The sequence below is a fragment of the Mesoplodon mirus genome (genome assembly GCF_964341445.2).
Source record: "Mesoplodon mirus genome assembly, chromosome: 9".
NCBI lineage: Eukaryota > Metazoa > Chordata > Mammalia > Artiodactyla > Ziphiidae > Mesoplodon > Mesoplodon mirus.
Window position 1 is genome coordinate 97,857,777 of NC_138985.1, and position 23,696 is coordinate 97,881,472.

Sequence of the window (23,696 nt, forward strand, 5' to 3'; positions counted from 1 at the left end):
CATCCCTCATGTACAAGCAGTGACCTCCCCAGCACAGGAGGCAATCAGTCACAGGACGTGCCCTCTCTCAGTAGGAGGGTGGGCCAAGTGACCTTTAAGCTTTCTCCAACTCTAAAATTCTGTGCTTTTTCTTGAACCTCAAATATACTAGTTATCTTTAGAACTGAAACGTCACTGCTGAGTCTAATATATCAGTAAAAAAAACAAGTGACCCAACAACTGGATTTTTCAGATTGCAGACATTTATCACCTCCATTCAGGAAGTGGAAAGAAGGCTGCCTCTGCTCTGTTAACATGCCCTGCAGTGACCCAAGCTTTGTTTGAATATATTTCAGAGGTAAAGGAAGGCATGTTTTCTGCAAATTACACATTCTTACCTTTGTCTCCTGAACAAGAACCATACAAAAAATTTCCAATCCCATTTCACCCTCACCATAGGACACCTTAGCGCCTGAACACGTAAACATAAGGCCACGGGCTTAAGCCCAAAGACCCCGTCTCCGTATTTTCTTTTAAGTTAATGAAATTGAATTTCATCATTTCATGTACATTTTAAGGGACGTAGCATTCCATACGTCATCTACTACACTTACAAAATCTTGCACAGTGAAACAGATTTGCAAAGCAAACCGTAAAACTTACTCAACCACATTCTACAAAACTGCAGTTCTAATTTTTAAGGTTTGAACTTCAGAAAAACAGTCGTAGAATAACCATGACTGATTTTTGATGCCCCAAACCCCCTGGATGCTAAGGCTGCAGTCACTTTGCGTTGCTGCCACTTTAGGTCTCAGAACTGACTTAGGTACCCAGGAGGCCAATACCTTCCCAGATACAAAAACTACAACTAAAATGTATTGCGCGCTTATAACCTGCCAGGCACTGCATATACCAAGGGCTCTCATATCAGCTCAAATAACCCTGCCCCTAGGGAGTGAATGCCGTTATCATCATCCCAAGTGAAGTGGGATGAGTTTAAGCAATCTGAGCAAGAATGATAAACAAGGTACAGTCGCCTGACTGCAAAGCCCATGCTTTCTTCCCTGGTGTCCTGCGCAATGTCTGCACTTCAACAACAGTACTAAACCCGAGTGCTGTGCTAAAAGCCCCGACATCCCAATGGCAGCGTTGGGGAGGACCCCTTTCTCCCCAAGCAGCCCCACGCTGCTGCATTACTTGCACCTGTACTCAAGCCAAGGGTGGCAGGAGAGGAAGGCAGAGATGATGACAACTTACTGTATCTGCGACTAATAAAAATATATGAAAAGGGAAACAGTCCCTACCCGAGCAATAAGGCATAACTATGGGTCTGTTAAAGTTTCACTCTGGCCAGCACTTCTGAAAGCAATGAACTCTGACCATCTCTGCTTGGAAAACTCCTCAATTTTGGACATATGCTGGCATAAAAGAAATTCTCTTGCAAGCTTCTAAAAAGTGAAAAATAGCAAAACTCCTTTGCAGAATCAGGAAATAACAACTTGTAAGAGAAATACTACACTGGATTTAGAAGTAACTTTAATTTAGTCTTTATCAACAAGCTACTTTATATCACCAAAAATCTAAAAGTCCAGAATTGCTTGAATCCACACTTGAGGAAACAAATCGCAGTCATAAGCGCTCATGAGTTAGGGGACATTTATGAGAAACGGGAAGGGGCCCTTCAGAGCATACTTCCTCTTGTCACCATCCACCCTCCACCTGCAGGTCCTAAGGGAGGGTGGACAAGTCTCCACCTGACGAGTGGGATGTCGGAGGCCTCCTGGCGAGAGTTAGAAAGGCAGGACTTGCACTAACCTGGCCGCCAAAGGACTCCTTCTTGGCCGAGCTCTGAGCCTGAGCGGGGGCCTGGGCAGGCAACAACCTTGAGGGGCTCTTCTTACTCTGAGGCAGCAGAGAGGACAGGAAGCCCACACGAGGCGACTGGGAGAGGGAAGCGTTCCTCTGGCTGCACACCATGGCTCTGGACAAGCAGACAGCACAAGGTCGCAGCACTGGGGGGGGGACCTGGGAGAACCCGGAGCACAGACCTCCCAGGCTATGGACGCTGCCAGTGACCAGGGCCTTGGCCAGGTTCGCACGCCTGGGCCTTAAGGCGGCGTGATGCTTGGTGCTATTCTCGTACGAGGGGAGCCAGCAGCCTAACTAGCACAATGGTGAAGGCTGCGGCTCTTCTTTGAGGGCCGTGGTAAAGCTCAGAGCAGCGCTGTCTAATAGCCACTGGTCACACGGGGCACTGAGCACCTGAAATGTCTTTAGTCCAAGTGGAGATGTGCTGGAGGCGTAAAATCCACACTGGGATTCAAGACTGAGCATGAAAAAGAATGTTAAATATCTCATGAATACTTTGTTTATATTCATTACATGTTCAAACGATACTTTGGGAAAGTTGGGCTCAGTAAAATATATCATTAAAATGAGCTTGTTTTTCCTTTTTTTAACATAGCTACTAAAAATTTTTAAGTTTGATTTTTGGCTTGCACTTTATTTCCATCGGAGGGCGCTAGCTCAGAAACTAGAGCAGTTTCATCTGCTGCAGTACTTGGCCACATGCAGGTTTGGAATCTGACTGCCTGGGTTTGCATCCTGACTCACCAATCGCTAATTCTGTGACCTGTGGCGCCTACGTCTCTTCAACTGCTATTATTCTCATCGCCTGGGTTTTCGGCTGTAACTAGCTGTTTTTTTTAAGGTTGCTCAAATACCTCTCTTCCAACCTGCCTACCTTTCCCAACCCTGGGACAAGAGCATGCTTCTACGGAGAAATGCATCCAACCTGTGGTTGGCAATCGTGTCATCCAAGAGGCGCTCCTTTCAGGGCACAGAAACTTCCCAGGGCTTCACGAAAGCGGGTGTGATTATTAACCCAGGCTGCACATATCTGGACGTGCAGGCCCCTGGAAGAACAGGCCTAGAGGCTGGGAGGTAGGGGACAACTAGAGGACCAGGGGACCTTACTCAGAAAGCTCAGACAAGAACAGTGAGCAACCGGGAGGCTCCTGGCAATTCCACGTCATCACCGGGAGGAGGGGAGAGCACAGGGGACCGAGGCGCGGAGTGGGCGCAGCACACACTCACAGTTCCGAGTCCCCCAGGCGGTCCATGTTGGAGACATAAGAAGGCAATTTGTGCTGGACTAAGGCCGCTTCCTCTTCTGGCTGTTGCTCCTCTTTCTTCAGTCGGTGGATTTCGGCTTGCAGTGCAAACAGCTGCGTAGAGGTGGGACGAGTAAGATGGGGATCTCACCCAGCCTTCCCTCCCCTGAGGAAGATTAGACTCACGTCACATCCGAAACCCAAGCACACTGGCTCAAAGGCCACCCGCCCTCAACCTCGGAGTGCCTCTCTCACTCTCTGCAGACTGGAAAAATGGGTGAGGCTGCTGGTACTTGACTACAGGGAGGCGAGAAAACTAAAAACCGTTAGATATACAAAACCCACTTTTTTTTTTTTCTTTTTATCATTTGACTCGCTTCTTCCTGAATTCAGTGAGAAAAATAGTTCCACCCAATCATGCTTTGCTCTTTGGAATCTACAAAATCAGACTTTGGAACTCAAATGGAAAAAAGAAATTTGAAATGAAGGTCAGCATTTTTGACCTTCTGCCTGAAGAAAATTATACACACACCCCCAAACCCAAGAATCTTAAACCCCCAAACCTAAACAGCTTATAACCTTCCTTTTTCTAAAAAATCCTCCCTTTTCTGAAGATGTGTCAATCTCAAGGTTAGAGAAAGGCTCCTCAGGCAAAATGTAAAGGCAAATGTGGGTCCCCTGGAGCTATCATTTTACCAAACTAGAGAAACCTAGTTTAGCTTAGCTGAGAACAATTAAATCATTTCTGGGCCGTAAACAATACAGACGTGGGGACAGGTGGAAAAGGACTAGGGGTGGGAAGCAGGTTAGATGTAAGGTGACATCAATGCATAGAGTCTTTTTCCTCTTAAAAGTTCACTCCTGTTACTGTGTTGTTCGCGCTACGTGACTTACAACATGAACCTCACCTCTGGTTTTCAAAGACTTGTCACATGGCCCCCAAATCCCCAACACTGCCTTTCTGGTGACTCACTTTCATCTGAGATCAGTGCTTTCCTCTACTGAAATCAGCCCTCTATGGCTACTACCTAATTTTACACATGAAAAGCAGAAGTACTTCCCAAGGAGCAAGCATTGTTTGCAACAAACCTTCTGGCGCAGAACTTCATTTTCTTCCTGAACCTGGTTGGTCCGCTGGCACTCTGCATCGAAGTTCAGGATCACGGGAACCGGTGCACCAAGTTAAAGAATAAACCTGCCTCTTAATCAACTTGACTGTGGTGATTATGTCACAATGTGTACATACCCCGAACCATCAAGTTTTATACCTAAATATATACAATTCTTAATTGTCAATTATACTCCAACAAAGCTGGGAAAAATAGCCAATTAAAATATATATTCTAAAATAAAGTTCAAATCAAAAAATAAAAATAAAATTCAAATCAAAAAATATATTCTATCACAAACTCTGCAATAAAACAATTCAATACAACAAAAATAAATAAGCCTGCCTGCAAAACGATTAAAAGCCCTTCCCAAACTCTTGACACCACACCAACACCTTTGAACATGACACAGAGTAAAAACTCTGTGCTGTGGGCTCTTCACAGCTTTATGAATAGTCTCTCCCTTGACACGGGGCCTGGCCTGACTTCCTTCAGAGAGACTCACGGACACATGACAACCTGCCTGGCTAGCCCACAGAGAGGACGTAAGTCCAAACCTGACGCTTTCTCCCAAATGCCAGCAGTAAAGGGCTAGTATCCTGCGGGCTTCACAGCCAGCCTAAGCTTTAGTGACATTGAGCAAAAAGCCAGCCCAGCAGCTGGCCACTCGCCTTTCCCCTCTGCAGGTTGAGCCTCTCTGGCAGAGGTTCAGACTTGAGAAGCAAGCTTTCTGCAGATTGCCACCCTATGAGCACCCACATTCTAGGTCATGGTGTCTGTTTTTCCTGACCACCTCAAACAGCTTCAGTCCAGAGGAGCACAAAGCAGGCAGGGCCTCAGTACCGGGGAAGCACACTTCCCTAGAGGGCCCGCGGGGTCAAGCCGTAACCACCTCTGGGCTGGGCCCCCTGTTAGCTTTGTCTGAAAGCCCTGGGGATGAAGAGCAGCAGCAGGGGGAGAGAAAAGGCCAACCTGGCAAGGGCGTAACTCACACTCACCACAGCACAAAAGGAAACACTCCCTTCCTACCTCCACCAGAAGACGTTCCTCCCAGAGCCAAAAGGAGATGGTGGATAGGCCTCCGCACGTCCAGTTTATCAGTGACCCACCAGACAGCCCCATTCCAACCAGACTCCCTTCTCCTCCCGTGGAATTCCTGCTAGAGAGCAAGAGTGACGAGGAGGATGTCCTGGGCTTTCCACGACAAAACGGTAAATACGTCAGGCTGTAAATTAGTTACATCCTCTCTTAAATATCCACACCTATGTTCTCAAAGCTGCTCTGTCCTCTGACAAGTCAAGGGACCCTAAGGTCATTATAAAGACAGTGACCCAGGCACTAACACAGGGAGGAAGTTCCGGCCCTAGAAGTGTTCTCACCTGCTACCGAATCCCAACAAAGGCAAGTGAATCCTGGGGGGCACAGGGCATGCACAAAGGGTGCTCTCGAGGTTGGCCGGTTTCGCTGCAAAGCAGCTCTGCACTGACCCCTGCGTTTGCTGAGAGAGGCCCTATTTGAGGGCTCCTATCCCCCCACTGCTAGGACAGTCCCCACCCACACGTCCACTATTCAGCAGCAGAGCTGCTGAACAACTGTAATAATGATGACAATTCTCGGCCTACGATCTCCGGCCTACTGATCAAAATAACCACCATCTGTCCAGCCCCCTCACGTGACACATGACAGTGATCCTTGGGCATTGTGTAGAAGAAACGATTGCATTAAGAGCAGCGGCCACTGATCACGCTGTCGGGCTGCCTCAGCCTGGGCCCCCAGCCCCGGGCAGCGGAGAGGATATGCATGCACTGAAACAGGACGCTCAGGAAGTTGTGCAGGGACACGATGAAGGTGTCGGCCCACTGGCGAGAAAAGTAGGTGGCAAAGATGGGGTTGGTGTCTGGGGACGGCAGGAAGGGAAGGACAAACCAGTCCTTCCACTCAGCCTGGTTCTGGAGCTCCGCGGCCTGCTTTGCAAAGAACTCCTGAGCCTTGTCACTTCTGTTTGTCTGCCAAGACACAGAGGAGGGAGCAAGGAAGGGGGAGAGACAGGAGTCCAGAGGTAAGATTCTTCACCACCGCACAGCAGACAGCCTCTGAACATCGGCCTGCTGGGTAAGTGGCCAAACATGATCTATAAACTCTATAAAATCAAGAGAACCATCACACTTTTCTCAAGTTCCTTGTAACTTCAAAGAAGCTGGTTTAAACTAAACTCCTGAGGGACCTCCCTGGCCGTCCAGTGGTTAAGACTTCGCCTTCCAATGCAGGGGGTGTGGGTTCCATCCCTGGTCGGGGAGCAAAGATCCCACATGCTTTGGGGCCAAAAAACCAAAACATAAAATAGAAGCAATATTGTAACAAACTCAATAAAGACTTTAAAAATGGTCCACATCAAAAAATCTTCAGGGCTTCCCTGGTGGCGCAGTGGTTGAGAGTCCACCTGCCGATGCAGGGAACGTGGGTGCCCCGGTCTGGTAAGAGCCCACATGCCGCAGAGCGGCTGGGCCCGTGAGCCATGGCTGCTGAGCCTGCGCATCCGGAGCCTGTGCTCCGCAACAGGAGAGGCCACAACAGTGAGAGGCCCGCGTACCGCAAAAGAAAACAAACAAACAAACAAACAAACAAAATCTTCAAAAATTAATAAGTAAAATAAAATAAAGTCCTGATGATAAATACCATTCTAAAAATTAATTCCTAGTTGATTTTCAAATAATCTAAGTGATTTACTCACCCAGGTCAGCCATAATCTTTATTACTCAAACTTTAACCCAGCTACTTATATTCTTCAAAACACCCCCCAGGCTTACGTGCTTAAAACAAGAGGGGAAATAGGAATGAGGAAGACAAGTCCAATCATCTACAGACGAGAAGGAGAAAAGAAGTAGGAAAACAGTCAAAAATAATTTGCACTGTGACTGTTTCACCCTCTCCCAGGAGTAACAGAGAGAGCTGTCCCTAGGCGTTAAAAGAAAATTTATCTCTGGATCAAAGAACTCTCTCCACCAAGAAATCCCTAAACCAAAAGCACCTGGATTGTGTAGACGAGATAAAAGCGGAACAGGCTGGTTTTCAGCTTGTTGATGGTGGGTCTGTACATATCCTCCAAGCGGCTGAAGAGCCGACGTTCCAGGTAGTTCCAATAATCCCGAAGGGCAGCCAAGTCATACACCTGCATTAACTGCTGCAGCTGGTCCACAATCTTGTCCACCTGGTGAGAAAAAGATGAGATGGAGAAGGCATTGAAGGACGGAAGGGAATTCTCTCCTCGTTCCACAGAGTTAAGACAGCTTTTTCCTCTTGCTGTGGCTTCTGGATGTTAAAAATTTTTTTTCCTTGGGCTTCCCTGGTGGCGCAGTGGTTGAGAATCTGCCTGCTAATGCAGGGGACACGGGTTCGAGCCCTGGTCTGGGAGGATCCCACATGCCGCGGAGCAACTGGGCCCGTGAGCCACAACTACTGAGCCTGCGCGCCTGGACCTGTGCTCCGCAACAAGAGAGGCCGCGACAGTGAGAGGCCCGCGCACGGCGATGAAGAGTGGCCCCCGCTTGCCACAACTAGAGAAAGCCCTCGCACAGAAACGAAGACCCGGCACAGCCAAAAATAAATTAATTAATTAATAAACTCCTACCCCCAACACCTAAAAAAAAAAAAATTTTTTTTTCTTTAAGTTAGCAATCTATAAAACTTTCAAAACACAGTAACGTAATAGCTTTTAGGTTTTTTTCCTGATGTAGATATGTGTTTTGACCCTCTACCAAGCATGCAAATTGCAGGTGTAAAAGCTTCCTGGCCCAGGAAGAAGGAGATCTGGGTCGAGGGCCTGGATCTGCCTCTGACTTACTCAGCCACCTTGGCAATGTCACTTCAACTCTCTGGTCTCAGTTACCTAAGATTTCAAAAAGCAAAAAAGACAGAGTGAGACAATCTCCATGCCCCTCCTCCTAACTCCTCCATTCCAGGATTCCAAGGCTCATGGTGAGATGTACTGTCTCCTTCAAGTCCTCAAAGCACTACCAAAGTCCTGGCAGCTGCTCAGTGTCAGCCAAAGGAGTCACCTCCTTGTGAGGAGCAATCATACCAGAGTACACAAGATGGAAAGGCTTTTGAATATTGATACCATTCCAACACACCCATTTTATAGATCAGGAACACTGAGGCTTGGACAGCTGAAATGATTTGCTTTTGCCACCACCAAGTAGCCACTAACTTCGGCAAGACAAGAACCCAGGCCTCCTAACTCCCCTCCAGTGTTCTTGCTGCTAGCTCACTGCCTCACCTGCCAACACCAACTGAAGCCAGCAAATATACACACAAATCACACGCATATAAATTCCAAGAACTTCTCAACAGAAAATCATGTCTGAGCAGGGGAAGTATGTTTTCAAATGCACAAGGTCTTCCTCAATCGTGAAGCAAAACTGCCAATGAGTCACTGATAAAGCCGTTTCAAACAAACAGATACTTGAACCCAGCTAACATGTTGGGCTGCAGACCCCTTTGTTCCCAATGCCACTGGAAGCCAACTTCAGAATACTTCTGCTGCCAAAACCCCAACCATCTACCCCACGTTAGCTCCTAAAACCTCATCGCCATCCTGACCAATGACTGGCCAGCACCTGCTGAGAGGCTGGGGTGGAGAAGGGAGCCCCGGACCAGGAGTCAGGGCACCTGGGCTCCAGCCTCGGCGATGCTCCTAACTCGCTGGGTAACTTCAGGCAAGTCACGTCCTCTCTCAGGGCCTCAGTTCCGCATCTGTCAAGCGAATGCCGGACGCGCTGATGTCGACGGTCCCCCTGGCGCGGTGACAGCGCCGCTCCCGCCCCGGAGGGCAGTGCTGGGGGAGAGCCAGCTTCGTGCCCCCTCGGGGCCGCCTCTGCCCGCGCCGCGCCCGCCGGCCCCTCACCCGGAACCCCTTCTCCTTGTCCGCCTTGATCTCGGCGTCCAGCTGCCGCAGCGTGTGCGTGAAGCCGCGGAAGAGCAGGTACTCGCGGACCAGCTCGTCTGTGCGCTCCACTGCCTCCGCCATCTCTGCGCCAGCGCCGTGAGGGGCCGCGGCGGACCAGGGACGGAGGGGCGGGGCCTAGGCCGCACGGGGCGGGGCCGGGCGCAGTCGCTGATCACGTCACGCCGCGGCCGGCCTACCAGCCCGCACGCACCGCTCGCCGCGCGTCTGTGGCCCCGCCCAGGCCCCGCCCCGCGACACCATCACCCAGCTCCAAGAGCGAATGAAAGAAGCAGTGCCCGCCGGGGTTTTCTGGCACCGCTGGCAGCGGCTTTGTCATCTGAGTTATTGAAAGTGGCGGCTGCCGTCCAAGTCAAGTAGGGCTGGACCTTGGAGATTATCCCAGATAGTCACGAGGCGGGCGAGGGGCTGAGGTGCCCTGCTCGTTGGCATTACCTCGCGGAATCCTCTGTGATCTGCCTGCCCTCGTTTTACAAAGGGGGGAAACTGTAGTCCTAAGAGGCAAAGTGACTTGTGTGAAGTCACACAACCAGGTGTTGTGTTATCAGAGAGCTCTAACTCCCCCAAAAGTCTGCTTTCATTAATAAGATTTATTAACACAGCAAGATAACCAAGGCACACTGTTCTGAGAAAAAAGGCAAGTTTCAGAACAATATGTATAATATAGTCCCAGTTTCTTGCTGGGCAAAAAAAAGGTATGCGTATGTGCTTGTGTGTACATTTTTAAAATTCAGGAAGATTGAACACTAACCTCCTGTAGTTGTTTCCTCTAAGAGGTGGGAGTCTGAGGGACTTTCGCTTCCTATTTTTTATGGATTTTTGTTTGACATTTTTATAAAGTGCATATATTTTTGTAAGCAGGGAAATAGTCAATATCTTTGAGCCTCACTTTCCACCTACCTTCCAGAGTAATAATGAAAATGTATTTAGCTAATGTTTCAGTATGGAAAACGCTTAGCACAGTGAATAGCCCATCAGTAAATTGCAAGGTTTGTTCCCTTCTCCTTCCCTCTAATGGTATGACTTTGTGTATTTGTCAAAATACTACTCAGAATCATTACTGCCACTTTGCTCAGATTTTGATTTCTACAGGGAAAGAGAAATCTGAAACAACCAAAATGTTCAACCTTAGGGAAAAGCTTAAATAAATTATGCTATACCCATCCCATGCAATATAATGTTGTCATTTAAAATCTTTTTTGCAAAGCCTACTTTATTACTTAGAGAAATATTCACACTACATGTTAAAAATGTGTGATTCAGGGACTTCCCTGGTAGTCCAGTGGTTAGGACTCTGCGGTTTCACTGCAGGGGGCACGGATTCAGTCCCTGGTCTGAGAACTAAGATCCTGCAAGCTGCGTGGCATGGCCAAAAGAAAAAAAAAAATGTGATTCACACTTCAAAAAAATTTTTAGGCAGTTTCTTATAAATTAAACACACAATTAGTACATGACCCAGTCATCACGCTCTTGGACATCTGTCCCAGAGAAATGAAAACATATCTTTACATAAAAACTTGTACATGAGTACTCATAGAGGCTTTATCTAATCGCCAAAAACTGGAAACAACCCAGATGTCCTTCAACTCTTTTTGGTAGAGGCTAAAATAAACAGGGACAACAGGCAACATGGCTGACCTACCTCACCTCCTCTAGTTAAACAAATTGGTACATCCATACCACAGAATAGTACTCAGCAATAAAGAGAAGTGAATTAGTGATACACAACTGGACAGATCTCAAGGAAATTATGCTGAGTGGAAAAAAACAATTCTAAAAGGTTTTATATATATATATATATAGATAGATGATATAGATATAGATAAAGATATAAATATATCTATATATAAATATATATCTATATAAATATATATATAAATATAAAGATATAAAGATATATATATATATATCTCAAAAGACAGTTATGATTCATTTATATAACATCTTTGAAAAGTCAAAATTTAGACATGGAGAACAGATTAGTGGTTGCCAGGGGCCAGAAATGAGTGCGTGGGTATGAGAGTAAAGGGGTGTGATTATAAAAGGGCAAAATGAGAACTCCTTGTGGTACTGGAACTATTCTGGGTTTCACTGTTGTTGTGGATACATGAAACTACACATGTGATAAAACTGTAGAGAACTAAACACACACACACTCACAAATGTGTATAAGTAAAAGAGGGACATCTGAATAACATCAGTGGATTATAAATGTCAATGTGCTGGTTGTGATATTGTACTATAGTTTTTCCAAGATGTTACCATTGGGGAAAACTTGGTAGAGTGTACGTGGGATCTCTGTATTATTTCTTACAACTGCATGTGAATCTACAATTACTCCAAAATAAAAAGTTTAATTTTAAGTGCAATACAGAATTGTAGATGCAACATGATTGTCTTATATAATATTTTTGACCTATACGTACACACAAAATATTTACAATTATTGGCTTTAGATAGTAGAGATGTTGGATTTTATGGGTAATTTCTGACTTTGTCTATATACTTTTTAATATTTTTCAAATTCCCCTACCATGAACATGTATTAATTTTATTTTATAAATATAATGACTATCTTTAAATATAGTATGTTCATTTTTCATAACCATATCTTAGTGCCGACTCACACAAAGCTTTTATCAACGATCCACCCAAAACTTTTAAATATAAATTGATGCTAAACTAGGAATTCCCAGTTCTATGCTTATACAATTCAGTTTTCAGAACAAAAGATAGGACCTTACACCTGAACTCTGATGATCAAGTTGTCCAGCTTCCTCAGCTGCAACATAAAGACCTTGGGTTAAGAAGAACCCTGGGGTCCTTCCAGCTCTTACAGTCCATGGGCCTCATGCTGGTATAAGGCACCTGCTGTGAACCTTGGTCTGTCTGTTTAGAGATTATCTCTAAGATTATCCCAAAGATTGAAAGTGATCCACCTTCTCCCAGACCACATCTCTCCTTTTTTTAAAAATAAATTTTTTATTTTTATTTTTATTTATTTTTGGCTGTGTTGGGTCTTCGGGGCTGAACACGGGCTTTCTCTAGCTGCTGAGAGCAGGGGCTACTCTTTGTTGCGGTGCGCAGGTTTCTCATTGCGGTGGCTTCTCTTGTTGCAGAGCACAGGCTCTAGGTGCGCGGGCTTCAGCAGTTGTGGCACGTGGGCTCAGTAGTTGTGGCTCGGGAGCTCTGGAGCACAGGCTCAGTAGTTGTGGCGCACAGGCTTAGTGGCTCCACAGCATGTGGGATCTTCCTAGACCAGGGCTCAAACCCGCGTCCCCTGCATTGGCAGGCGGATTTTTAACTACTGTGCCACCAGGGAAGTCCCAAGATCATATCTCTTGAGGAGCAGCTCAGATTAGAGTGAGAACCTGCCTGCCTCCAGCCCTCCGCCTTCCACCCCACGTGGCAGCAAAGTCCCCATTTGCACAGGGCAGTAAACTGCCAATAATAGCATGAGACTGCCAGCAGCAGGAATCCATGAATTTATGAGTCTATAAAATCATTCACTTTCACTGCTGGAACAATTCATGTCTCCTAGGTTGATAAGAAATATGCCTTTGCAAACATTGAGTTGAGGACAGCATGGGGGAATCCCATCTCTGTTGCCACTTTTCCTAAAAACAACTCCTTGCTCTCTGCAATCCTGTTTCTACATTCTGCAATAATTAGGGCAGCTTCCCCTGCCTGTCCCCCACACCCCTCTCCGCCCCTGTATAAATATATTCTGATTCTCTGAAGAACCCTGACTAATACACCTTGCAAAAGTTTTCTCCACTTTCAAATGAATTCACCATTCCTTTAAAGTTGTCTAACATAAGGAATATTATGCAGCCATGAAAACAAATGAGGTAGATCTCTATGTACAAATATGAATTCATTTCCAACTCATATTACTGGATGAAAACAGCAAGTTGCAGAGTGATGTATTTATGTAAAGTTCTTTCCTTCCAGAACTCACAAAACTATATTTTCCGAGGGAATATCTGTAGGTACATAAACATCTAGCAAAGGATCTGGGAGCATTCATACCAAACAAATAACAGTAGTTAAATCTATAAAGGTGGAGAGAAGACCAAGGTGGGCTCAAATGTTTTCATTTTTACAAGGGGAATGTGTATGCTTTGTATAATTAAAATTCATTTTATGTAGCAAGTGAATAAAGGAGTTGACCAATGATTTGATTTACAAGAACTGAACCTGCCTGACCCATGGTCTTCCTCATCCTTTCATTTCATCCTTCCAGCTCTCCAGGCTCAAAACCAGGGAGTCACCTTTGACTCCCCTCTTTCTGTGGTGTCCTCCTACCATCAACCCATCAGGATATTCTGTGGGCTTTGTCTTCAGTATCTAGTGATTTCTAACCTTGTCCACCACCAGCTCTCATATTTTCTCACCTGTGTTATTGTAAGGGCTTAACTCGCCTCCAGGCTTCCCCCATCACTTCCTCACTGCCTCTTCTTGATACGGCAGCCAGAGAGGTCCCAGGAAAGCCCTGCCCCCTGTCCTTTGCTCCTCTAACCTCATTTCTCATCCTCCTCCTCCTCACTCACTCTCTCTCTCTGCTCCAGCCACAGGGATGCCTTGCTCTGCACTTGACACAATCCTGCCCAAGGGGTTTTGCATTTGCTATGCGCTCTACCTATTTAAAGTGGACCACCTCCTCCTGTACTCCCTATCTCCCTCCCCTGCTTTATTTTCCTTCTTAGCATTTATCATATCACCATCTTTTTAGGAACGAAAAAAAGGAAGTTGTTTATTGAGGGCAAGAGGATGTGACCAATATAAAAATCAAAAGCTTATCTGGGACTTCCCTGGTGGCACCGTGGTTAAGAATCCGCCTGCCAATGCAGGGGACACGGGTTCGATCCCTGGCCCAGGAAGATCTCACATGTCGCGGAGCAACAAAGCCCATGTGCCACAAGTACTGAGCCTGTGCTCTAGAGCCTGCAAGCCACAACTACTGAAGCCTGCGCGCCTACAGCCCGTGCTCCACAACAAGAGAAGCCACTGCAATGAGAAGCCGGTGCACAGCAATAAAGAGTAACCCCCGCTTGCCACAACTAGAGAAAGCGTGCGCCCAGCAACGAAGACCTAATGCAGCCATAAATAAATAAATAAATTTATTTTTAAAAAAAAGCTTATCTGGCTTTAACTGACTCTGCTTTCTCTGCTTGTCAAATGGGAGTTGGATTTTATTTGTACATTTTCTAAGGGGCCCTATCTGCTCATGAAATCCTTATACAGGGGGAAGCTATGGGACAGATTCCTTAAGCACTCCAGTGGGAGAACTCTAATCATGGTGGGAGTAATGGCTCCATGCTGCCTTCTTCTTTCCCTTCTGCTTCATGTGTACCACAAAATAGTCATCGCACGCAATAGTGAGCTCAGAATTTAGCAAAAAGAAGCTCTGGAAGCCCACTGAACCGTCTTACTACTGGTCCAGGTCCTTCAATATTTTGATTTTCCAAAAATCCAGGGAACTCCTTTTCCACGAGTATCCTCAGATCCTCCTTTGTAAAGTAGACTTTATCCCCAGCAAATTTGTGAAACGTGAGCATCATGGTTTCCATGGCATGTTCCATTTGACATGGCATTTCAGTGAGGTCTGGTGAAACCTTAGCGCAAGGTCTGGAGGGGTCACTTGGCTAGCTGGGATGCGGGCTTAGTTTATCACCTTCTAATATACTATAAACACGTTTGTCTTTTTTTTTTTTTAATCTTCCCAGCACTAGAATTAAAATTCAACAAGGATCAGCATTTATGTCTGTTTTGTTCATGGTCATATCTCCAGCACCTAAAACAATGTTTGGCACATAGTGGACATGCAATAAATATTTCTTTAATGGGGAATTCCCTGGCAGTCCAGTGGTTAGGGCACCACGCTTCCACTGCAGGGGGTGCAGATTTGATCCCTGGTCAGGGAACTAAGATCCCGCATGCCATGCAGTGTGGCCAAAAAAAAAAAAAAAAATTATTGAATGAGTAAAGAATATATTTGACCACAAAGTTTCATGAGTTATACTATAATAATGGGAAAAAAACCAAAATGAGACCACATTGATTAGCTTTTGAATTCTGAGTAAATCACTTAGCCTCTTCTTTTTTTCATTTGTGGTAAACACACACACACACACACACACACATAAAATGAGATTTACCCTCAACAAATTCATAAGTGTACAGTACCATATTATTAACTATATGCACAATGTTGTACAGGGATTTCTAGAAATTTTTCATCCGTGACTGAAACTCTCTACCCATTAAACGGCAATTTCCCATTTCCCTCTGGCAACTTCCCCAGCCCCTGGCAACCACCACTCTATTCTCTGTTTCTATGAGGTTGATTACTCTAGATACCTCATATAAGTAGAATCATGCAGTATTTCTCATTCTGTGACTGGTTTGTTTCACTTAGCATAATGTCCTCAAGGTTTATCCATCTTTTTTATGACTGAGTGATATTCCATTGTATGTATATACCGCATTTTCTTCATTCATCTGTCGATGGACATTTAGGTTGCTTCTACCTCTTGGCTATTGTGCATAATGCTGAAATGAACATGCGTGCAGACATCTTTTTAAGATCCTGCTTTCAGTTCTTTCAGATAAATACCTAGAAGTGGGATTGCTGGATCATATGTTAGTTCTATTTTTAATTGTTTTAGAAACCTCCATATTGTTTTCCCTAATAGCTGCACCATTTTACATCCCCAGAAACAGTGCACAGGGTTCCAATTTCTCTACATCCTTGCCAGACTTTGTTTGTTTGATAATGGCCATTCTAACAGGTATGATGTGATATCTCATTGTGGTTTTGGTTTGCATTTCCCTGATGATTAGTGGTGCTGAGCACCTTTTCATATAGCTGTTGGCCATTTGTATGTCTTCTTTTCAAAAACCTCAGTTCAAGTCCTTTGCCCATTTATTAAAAAGGTTATTTGTTTTTTTGCTGTTGGGTAATAGGAGTTCCTTACATATTTTGGATATTACCCCTTATGAGACATAAGATTTGCAAATACTTTCTCCCATTCTCTGGGTGCATTTTTACCCTGTTGAGTGTTTCCTTTGCTGTGCAGAAGGCTTTTAGTTTGATGTCTATTTTGGCTTTCATTACCTGTTCTTTCAGTGTCATATCCATGAAATCGTTGCCAAAACCAACGTTATGAAGATTTTCCCATGTGTCTTCTTCTAGGAATTTTATAGTTTCAAGCCTCAACTTTCTATATCAGTATTTGTATAGCTCTTTCTACATTTCAAAACACTTTCATATACATTAACCCTTAAAACAGAAACCCCAGAAGGAGGTCCCTTGGTGCTGAGTCATGATGACAGGCCCTGAGCCTTTGGGAGTTTTACTCTGGAGGTCAGGGGAGGATGGGTCCTCTCACCCTGGGACATGTCTTGGTAGTCATATATCTGCTCTTCTACAGCAGAAAGTGCCCAGCCATGCTGACCCAGCAACACCTGCTCCCCATAAAGGAGCCTGCTATATTCCCAGCCTCTCCTGGAAGCCAGAATCTGGCCTTGTGCAAAGGAAATGGAGGGCAAAAGCCCATCTGAGATTGCATCCAAGGTCCTCTTAGCAGAAGTACTGGGAGCTCGTAACTGGAGTCAGAGAATGTACCTCTCCATGGATCTCTGCCTTCCTCATCCTTCCCTATAAGCTGCTGTCCACAGACCTCAGTTCACAGCTGAGGGTCTTTTGCTCTGAAACTTACAAAATCGTGCAAATTTCTCTCTGGTCAAAGATAGTTAATATTCCTTTCACTAAATGCCACCCAGGGAGGCGTGGTGAGCAGAAGACCAGAGAGAACTTCAGGTGTTTAAACCTTAGGCAGGTCCCTGCCCTTCTCTGAGCTGGCTTCCCCATCTATAAAGTGAGCAAGAGAAGACTCTTCACAAGGTCATCCACAAGGATGAGGAACATAGTAGGTGCTCAATACACGATCCATCACTCTTATTTTGTTTGGAGGAGATAGAGTCTGAGACCCCCCGCCCTTCATCACATGAAATGGACGGAAAACAATGTTGATGTAAATAATCAATAAACAATTTATAATAAGGGATAGAGGAGAGTTTCACGTGAGCCAAAATGAGGACTGTAGCCCAGGAGACACAGATTCAAAGAGCACTTGACGTGTGTTCCACCGGACCACAAAAGGAAGGAGGCTTATATATGCAAAACCCATAAAATTACATAAGTTGTTTGCCAAGAATTAGGACTGGAGCTGGCACGAAGTAAGGGTGCTTGTTAAGCATGGATTGGTTGAAGCCCAAAATGGTTGCATAGTTACAAGGGGAGACCCTGAGACCATAAGGTTGCAACTGGCAGCTGCTAGCAGATATTGTTTTGAAAACAGCTGATGATGTCCTTGAGTTTGAGACAGTTCAGAAAATTCAGGAGTTGATGCAAGAATGTGTCTGAAACCACATCCACAATGGCCACCTGGCTCCATTGGATACGCCTGAACCACAGTTCCTCCATTTTTATTTTTAAGTGATCTTAAATACATCATCCCCAACAATGGAGAACAAGTGAAAAAGGCTGTTTCTCCAACCAGAAAGTTAAGGCCGAGGACACAGAACACAGGTGGCCATACTGGGTTGGCATTAATGCAAGAATGTTAGCTCCCCGTTGGGACAGGTGTGGAGCTGGACCTGAGGGGAGGAAGTGCTCTCAGACTGGTGGAGGGCAGGGGTATTTCAGGGCGGAACCTATGCTACCTAGGGGTCTGGCATTGGGGGCAGGATCTATGTTACCATGAGGAGGCGTGTACAGGGCAGGGTCTCTGGTCCTGGGAGGGAGGGGTCAGGGTCAGAAGGTGATGGGGTGTGCCTGGCTGTTGCCGTGGAGAACTCTGATTGTATCCAAAGCTGGTGAGAGGCCACCCGGAGGTCCCAGGCTTCATGAGCAGAGCCTCCTGCCTCACAGCTGCGGAGAAGGTTGACTGAAGTGGACTAGAGATCTTCATTCTCCACAAAGAAATCAGGCTGCGGCAGGTAAGGAACCCTCTTAGCAACATCCCACCCCAGGACTGCATTTCTTCTGGGTGCAGATCTGCTCCCCAGTGGGCCTCATCCAGTGAGGCAGATGAGTGTGGGGTGGTGGTTGATGGGGGGAGGGGGTGACTAGATGAAGGCTAGGCAGGTTGGTTCCTGGACCTCTGCGTGCCCTCTCGGCGCAAACGTAAGGCTCTGCAAGACAGAGGTACACAGACTCCTGAATGCCCTCTGCTCCCAGGGAAGAGAAACCAGGGAGTGGGGGAGGGGAGAAAAGCCGTTCCTCAGGGACCCTCCGTGACCCTGGGTCATGGACAGCCAGCAGGGATAGGACCTCAACATAGGCAGAATTTGATTTTAAAAGGAACATTTTACATTCACCTTGAAAAGGAGAAGAATTTGCTCCTACTGGGTGCTTTCCATGTGGCAGTTTCTTTCTACATAACACAACGTTTAATTTAATGTTCCACCAAAACCCGAAGCTGAATTTCAGGAGTGTCCGCCGCATGCCAGGTGCCCTATTTGTCTGCTTTAGGTAGAACTCATTTGTGATCCTCATGGCCACTTTGAGGTGCATCCTGGATCAGAACCCCAATCTGAGCGCCACCAGGCCCAGGTTGCTTCAGCGAGGCTGTGTGACCTCAGGTTCACCCTTGCCCCAGGGTGAAGCAGCTTGCCCCAGGTCAGAGAGCAGCAAGGGGCACCTGGCCTGGCTGCTGCTTCCTAGGGTAAAACTGAAGGCATGGGAACACCACATCCTGAAACATTCAGGGGTGCAAGAATTCAAGCAAAAAGAAGCCTAAGAGGGAAGAGATACGGGAACATATGTATAACTGATTCACTTTGTTTTAAAGCAGAAACTAACACACCATTGTAAAGCAATTACACTCCAATAAAGATGTTAAAAAAAAAAAAAGAAACCTAGACACACGAATCTATCTATATTTGGGGGAAAATGAATTTTTTTCCCTAAGCTGGAAGAATATCTGTTTCCTCTTGTCTCAAAGAGTCAGCACCTTTTCTCTATTCTTCTTGCTATTTTGAGCCCACCTTTTAAAGGCCTCTTCTGCCAGCGCCTCTTAAGCCCCGCCCCCATTTCTTCCCTAGTTTATAACATCATTCCCGGGTTCCCCCTTTTCTGCGTCTATTTCCTCACCCCTGCACGCTCTCATCTTTTCCCCTGAGATAGAGCCTCTGCTCTAGACTCTTTATTGACCTCCTCCTTTCTAAGTCTCAGGATAACCCTGTAAGGCAGGTGTCAGAGCCCCGTCTGAGGGATGAAGATACTGGGGCTCCAGGTCAGGTGAGCAGACCCAGTCGGAGGACATCCGTTCAGTTCTCTGTGGGCACATACAAGCCGTTTGGGGCACCTGAGGTGACACAGGTATCCCCTCCCTGCCCCCTGGGCCTCCGCTTGGAAAGGAGCCATCAGGCAAAGGTGAGAAGTTCAGCCCTGCCCCTCCCCCTCTCTCCCCGCCTTCTTGTGCCGCCTTCAGACAAAATGTTACACTTTCTTCCACTGCCTGCACCCTCATTGGCTGGCCACCGCGCGTCCCCATTGGCTGTGAGCCCGGGGACAACACTGCGATTGGTCCCTGCGCCTGTGCCGAGGTGCTGGGTCTGTCTGGCCCGGGTGGAGACACGGTCCACCACTCTGGTTGGCACACGAGGACCGTGACTGCTGCCACCGCTGTCAAGCCTTCCGGCGGCCCACGTGTTCCGGGAGTGGGGACGTCGTGTGCCTGGGTGCCCATCTCCCTCTGAGGGTGAGAGTCGACTCAACGCTGTGGAGGGGCAGGACTGACCTTCTCACCTCGCCGGCCGGCTGGCTGCTCCATAAAGGTGCACTTGTCCTTGTGGGTGTTTATGTACATGCAATTGGTTCAAGCCCCTGGATCCAAACAGGTGAACATTTAGGTCTGGGTCCAGACTTTAATAGGAGCGTTTGTACATGTCATCTTGACACCCTACATATTTCTGAGACTGATTTTGGATTTTTTTTTTTTTGCGGTACGCGGGCCTCTCACTGTTGTGGCCTCTCCCAGGGAAGCCCCTGGATTTTTTTTTTACATGATCTGATAAGCATAGGGAACAAAAGGAAGCTGCTGGTGGGTTGCAAAACATTATCCAGTATCTTGTATGCGTTTGCTTAGGGTTTGCTAATGAGACTGGGTCACACTCATATGTTTTGCAGACTGATGCTTAAAAATGATTGAAAGTTACTCTGAACCTTGGAGAAGGTGAAGTCATAGTTTTTGAAAATTCAGCCTAGGGAGTTTTTTAAAATGTCAGCTCTTGGGCTTCCCTGGTGGTGCAGTGGTTGAGAGTCCGCCTGCCGATGCAGGGGACACGGGTTTGTGCCCCGGTCCGGGAAGATCCCACATGCCATGGAGCGGCTGGGCCCGTGAGCCATAGCCGCTGAGCCTGCGCGTCGGGAGCCTGTGCTCCGCAACGGGAGAGGCCACAACAGTGAGAGGCCCGCGTACCAAAAAAAAAAAAAAAAAAAAGTCAGCTCTAAATGGGTACTAAGTGGTGTTTTAATTGGAAAGTCTTTGGTAGTGAAAGTATACTTTGCTTTATACATGAGAGGTGATAAAAATTATGGCATGATAGTATGAACCTTCACAAAATGCCTTTTTAGAAGAATGCATCAGTGAAGCTGTCTTCTAACTGTGCGACTGAAGGTTATGCTTAGCAGGCTGATCTAATGAACAGAATTGAGCACAGTAAAAAGTTTTTAGAAAGGAAAAGATATCAGAGTTATGGCCATTCTGAAATGCCTAATATTATTTGTGGCCTCAGTTTCCCTCAGAATGAATGGGCTTTGCACAAATTGCCCAGTAAACATTTGTTTACGGAGCTGCAGTCCCCAGAATTCCTTCCCATGCAGCTTCCCATGCTGTTGTACGCTCCTTCCTCCACTTCTGTTGGAAAATGAGCAGCTTGTGCTACTTGCCCTTGTTCCAGATAGTCACAGAATTGTGACAATGACCTTCCAGGGGTGGAACGTTTAAACTATAATCTAGTTAAGGACTTTTTCACCTCCTTTATCCAGATAAAGAAATTAAGATTTCAGGTTTCTTGGCTCATAAAAAGTCACACTGCTGGCTAACAAAGAGTTACAACCCAGGTCTTGAGCCTATCTATAATCCATCCTGCCTTTTCCCACACTGGTTCATCTCATTGGCCGGGTACCATCTCTGGGAGCATCCCTGCATCATCCTACCCACCGTGGATTTGTAGGACTAGCTTCCTTCCACCTACTATCCCCGTACTGAGTTCCCCCAATTCTTACACCTTTCAGATGCCCGGACATTCACACTCACCCTCCAAACATGCCCCGTTTCCTGAGCCAGAATAGGGTACCCAGGTTCTTGCCCCTGTATAATTCCTCCCCACCTGTCTCACATGGCAATGGGCAAGGATCCCCTGCAAAGGCTTTTTCTTTTCCAGCTTCTCAAATATGTGCTTCTCACTGTGAATCTTGTCAAGAGCTGAATTCATGAGATTGTAAATGCTTAGGATCCAGAGAGGTCTTCTGGGTCAGGGTTGAATTCGCTATGATTTCCTGCCCCCAAGGTTTTCTCTGAATGCTATCCTGTCTTATTGCTATTCTGATGCACCCCAGGAAGGACACTTTAGATACTGGATACATGGATCCTGATGAAGGATTGTACCGATTTGTTGGCAAAACAAGATTGAAATGAGAAATCTGTGTGGAGTGGGGCTGAAAAACTTCTCAGAGAAATTGGGACTTAAACTGGGAACTGAAGGACAAGCTGACTCTAGAGAGGTAGAAACTGGGGGCAGGGAGGCATTCTCGGTAGGAGGAAAGAGAATGGGCCACAGAATAGGGGTTGGTGGGCAGGGCAGTAACGTATACTGCTGGGAGCGGTTTCCCTAACACACTTTGTATCTGCGTAGGACCTTTAGGAGGAAAGGTTTGTTTTTGTTTTGCTCTGTTTTTAAATAAAAGATCACTTATTGATCTCATTTTTACCGTTAATTCCCCCATTCCTAGCAAAAGAGCCAAGCTTGCAAGAAGGCGGAGGAGGGTCCTGCCCTCCCCTCCCCCACCCAAGAACATGACTTCTGTGGTACTTGTCCTGGGCGAGGACCCCTTCACACAGATCACACATGCGGATGGGACAGCTCCATCCGTATTATTGCAACAAGAGGCTCTGTGTGAAAAATATCCACCTAAGCTCCTGCTGGGTCCACAGTGCAAGTCAATAACGATACCTTGGAAAGAATGGCTTTGGGGTATCATAGCAAATCATGCCTAGTGGAGAGCACGATGGAGCATCTAGGAATCGGATATTTAAAATTGCACAAGGTCTAATGAAGGTTAACATCTTGATTAGATCCTTGGCTTGATTCCCCACTGAAAGCAGAGTGGAAGGATCGTCTCCCATCTTTTACTGCAGTGTTCCCATCTCCCAGCTCCTGACCTGGGGCGCCCGAGGCAGGCAGGCTGAGATGGAGGCCACAGCTCCCGGCAGCTGGGCAGATGCTCTGGTGCCATCCTCACCCCAGCGGCAGCAAGTAACGGGAGTGTCTGCCGGCTATGGGAGAGGCAGAGGGCTGCACCCTTATTCAGTGACTCAACAGTCCCCAGAGCCATCCAGGTATTTCCCGAGGAATATGTTTGGGCAGAAGCCTGGGAGGAAACCCAAATTATCAGCATGGGCACTGGGAGAGCTCCAGACTCCCCACAAGCCCAAAGGCCTTTGGTATTCATATTCCTAGACTACTAGAGAATTTGAGATGCTGGGAGGACCCTGGTCTTTTTTCCTCCATTTGTCGACCTAAATTCCCTGGTGTCCAGGCACATGCACTTCTCTTTAATTTAAACAGGTAAAGAAGACCTATGTTCTTCGGTTTGAAAGTTTCTTGTTTTTCTGTCTGTAGTTCAAAACCTTCACTGTTTTACTTTGCTCCGTATTAAAGATTTGTTGATGTCTGGAAATTGGAGACTGTAAAAGTGTGGCCTCTGATGTAACCTAGCCCTCGGGCTGGATGGGCCTTTGTGATTCTGTGGCTGTCCTCCCCACACCGATGGCACGTTACAGGAGCTGAAAGGGACCAGCGCAGGCAACAAAAATGGCACCTACTTACCATCTTCCCACCACTGTTCTGAGAAGCAAACCGAGGGAAAGTGGACACCCTAGTGAAGACCACATTGGCGACAGGAGACTTGCTGTCAGACCTAGAAGATGTTTTAAAATCCCACATTACTTCATTGGGTTCATGGTCTCTGTGGCCAGTTCTCCCCCTAGAACTTAGTGAGAAAGCTTTCTTCCATCTCCTTCCCTGATATTCCCTCTTCGAAGGAGATTTTGCTCCCAGCTGCTGTCAGCTGAGGTGCTTTGAGAGAGGGGCTGCTTGTCTGTGCCCCAGTGGTGGCTCATCCGGGAAAGCATCAGAATCATCCGGGCAGCATGTCACCTACACAGACGCCCGGGCCACCCCAGGAGATGCAGATCCAGTGTTTCTGAGGCAGGGCCTGGGCATGTGTATTTTCAT

At 46.6% G+C, this 23,696-nt stretch overlaps 1 protein-coding gene and 1 pseudogene across 6 annotated transcripts in view; both read right to left on the reverse strand.

The window, feature by feature from the left end:
* Positions 1-23,696, reverse strand: part of WDR91 (WD repeat domain 91) — a 46,784-nt gene that overhangs the window by 17,706 nt on the left and 5,382 nt on the right. For 2 of the 5 annotated variants that reach the window (XM_082632450.1, XM_082632447.1), the window contains 6 exons: positions 23,289-23,379; positions 7,230-7,409; positions 6,000-6,207; positions 4,182-4,264; positions 3,076-3,206; positions 1,795-1,960 (listed from right to left, as the gene is read on the reverse strand). In XM_082632450.1, the coding sequence (XP_082488576.1) occupies positions 1,795-1,960; positions 3,076-3,206; positions 4,182-4,264; positions 6,000-6,207; positions 7,230-7,409; positions 23,289-23,291 (771 nt within the window). In that variant the 5' untranslated portion in view covers positions 23,292-23,379. Of the gene's footprint in view, positions 1-1,794; positions 1,961-3,075; positions 3,207-4,181; positions 4,265-5,999; positions 6,208-7,229; positions 7,410-8,817; positions 8,954-9,104; positions 9,260-23,288; positions 23,380-23,696 lie in introns of those variants that run through there. The other 3 variants (XM_082632449.1, XM_082632448.1, XM_082632446.1) reach the window with 3 other exon arrangements.
* On the reverse strand, positions 14,458-15,387 carry LOC309810765 (protein S100-A10-like; annotated as a pseudogene). Its single transcript has one exon. The product of its transcript is annotated as a protein S100-A10-like (transcript).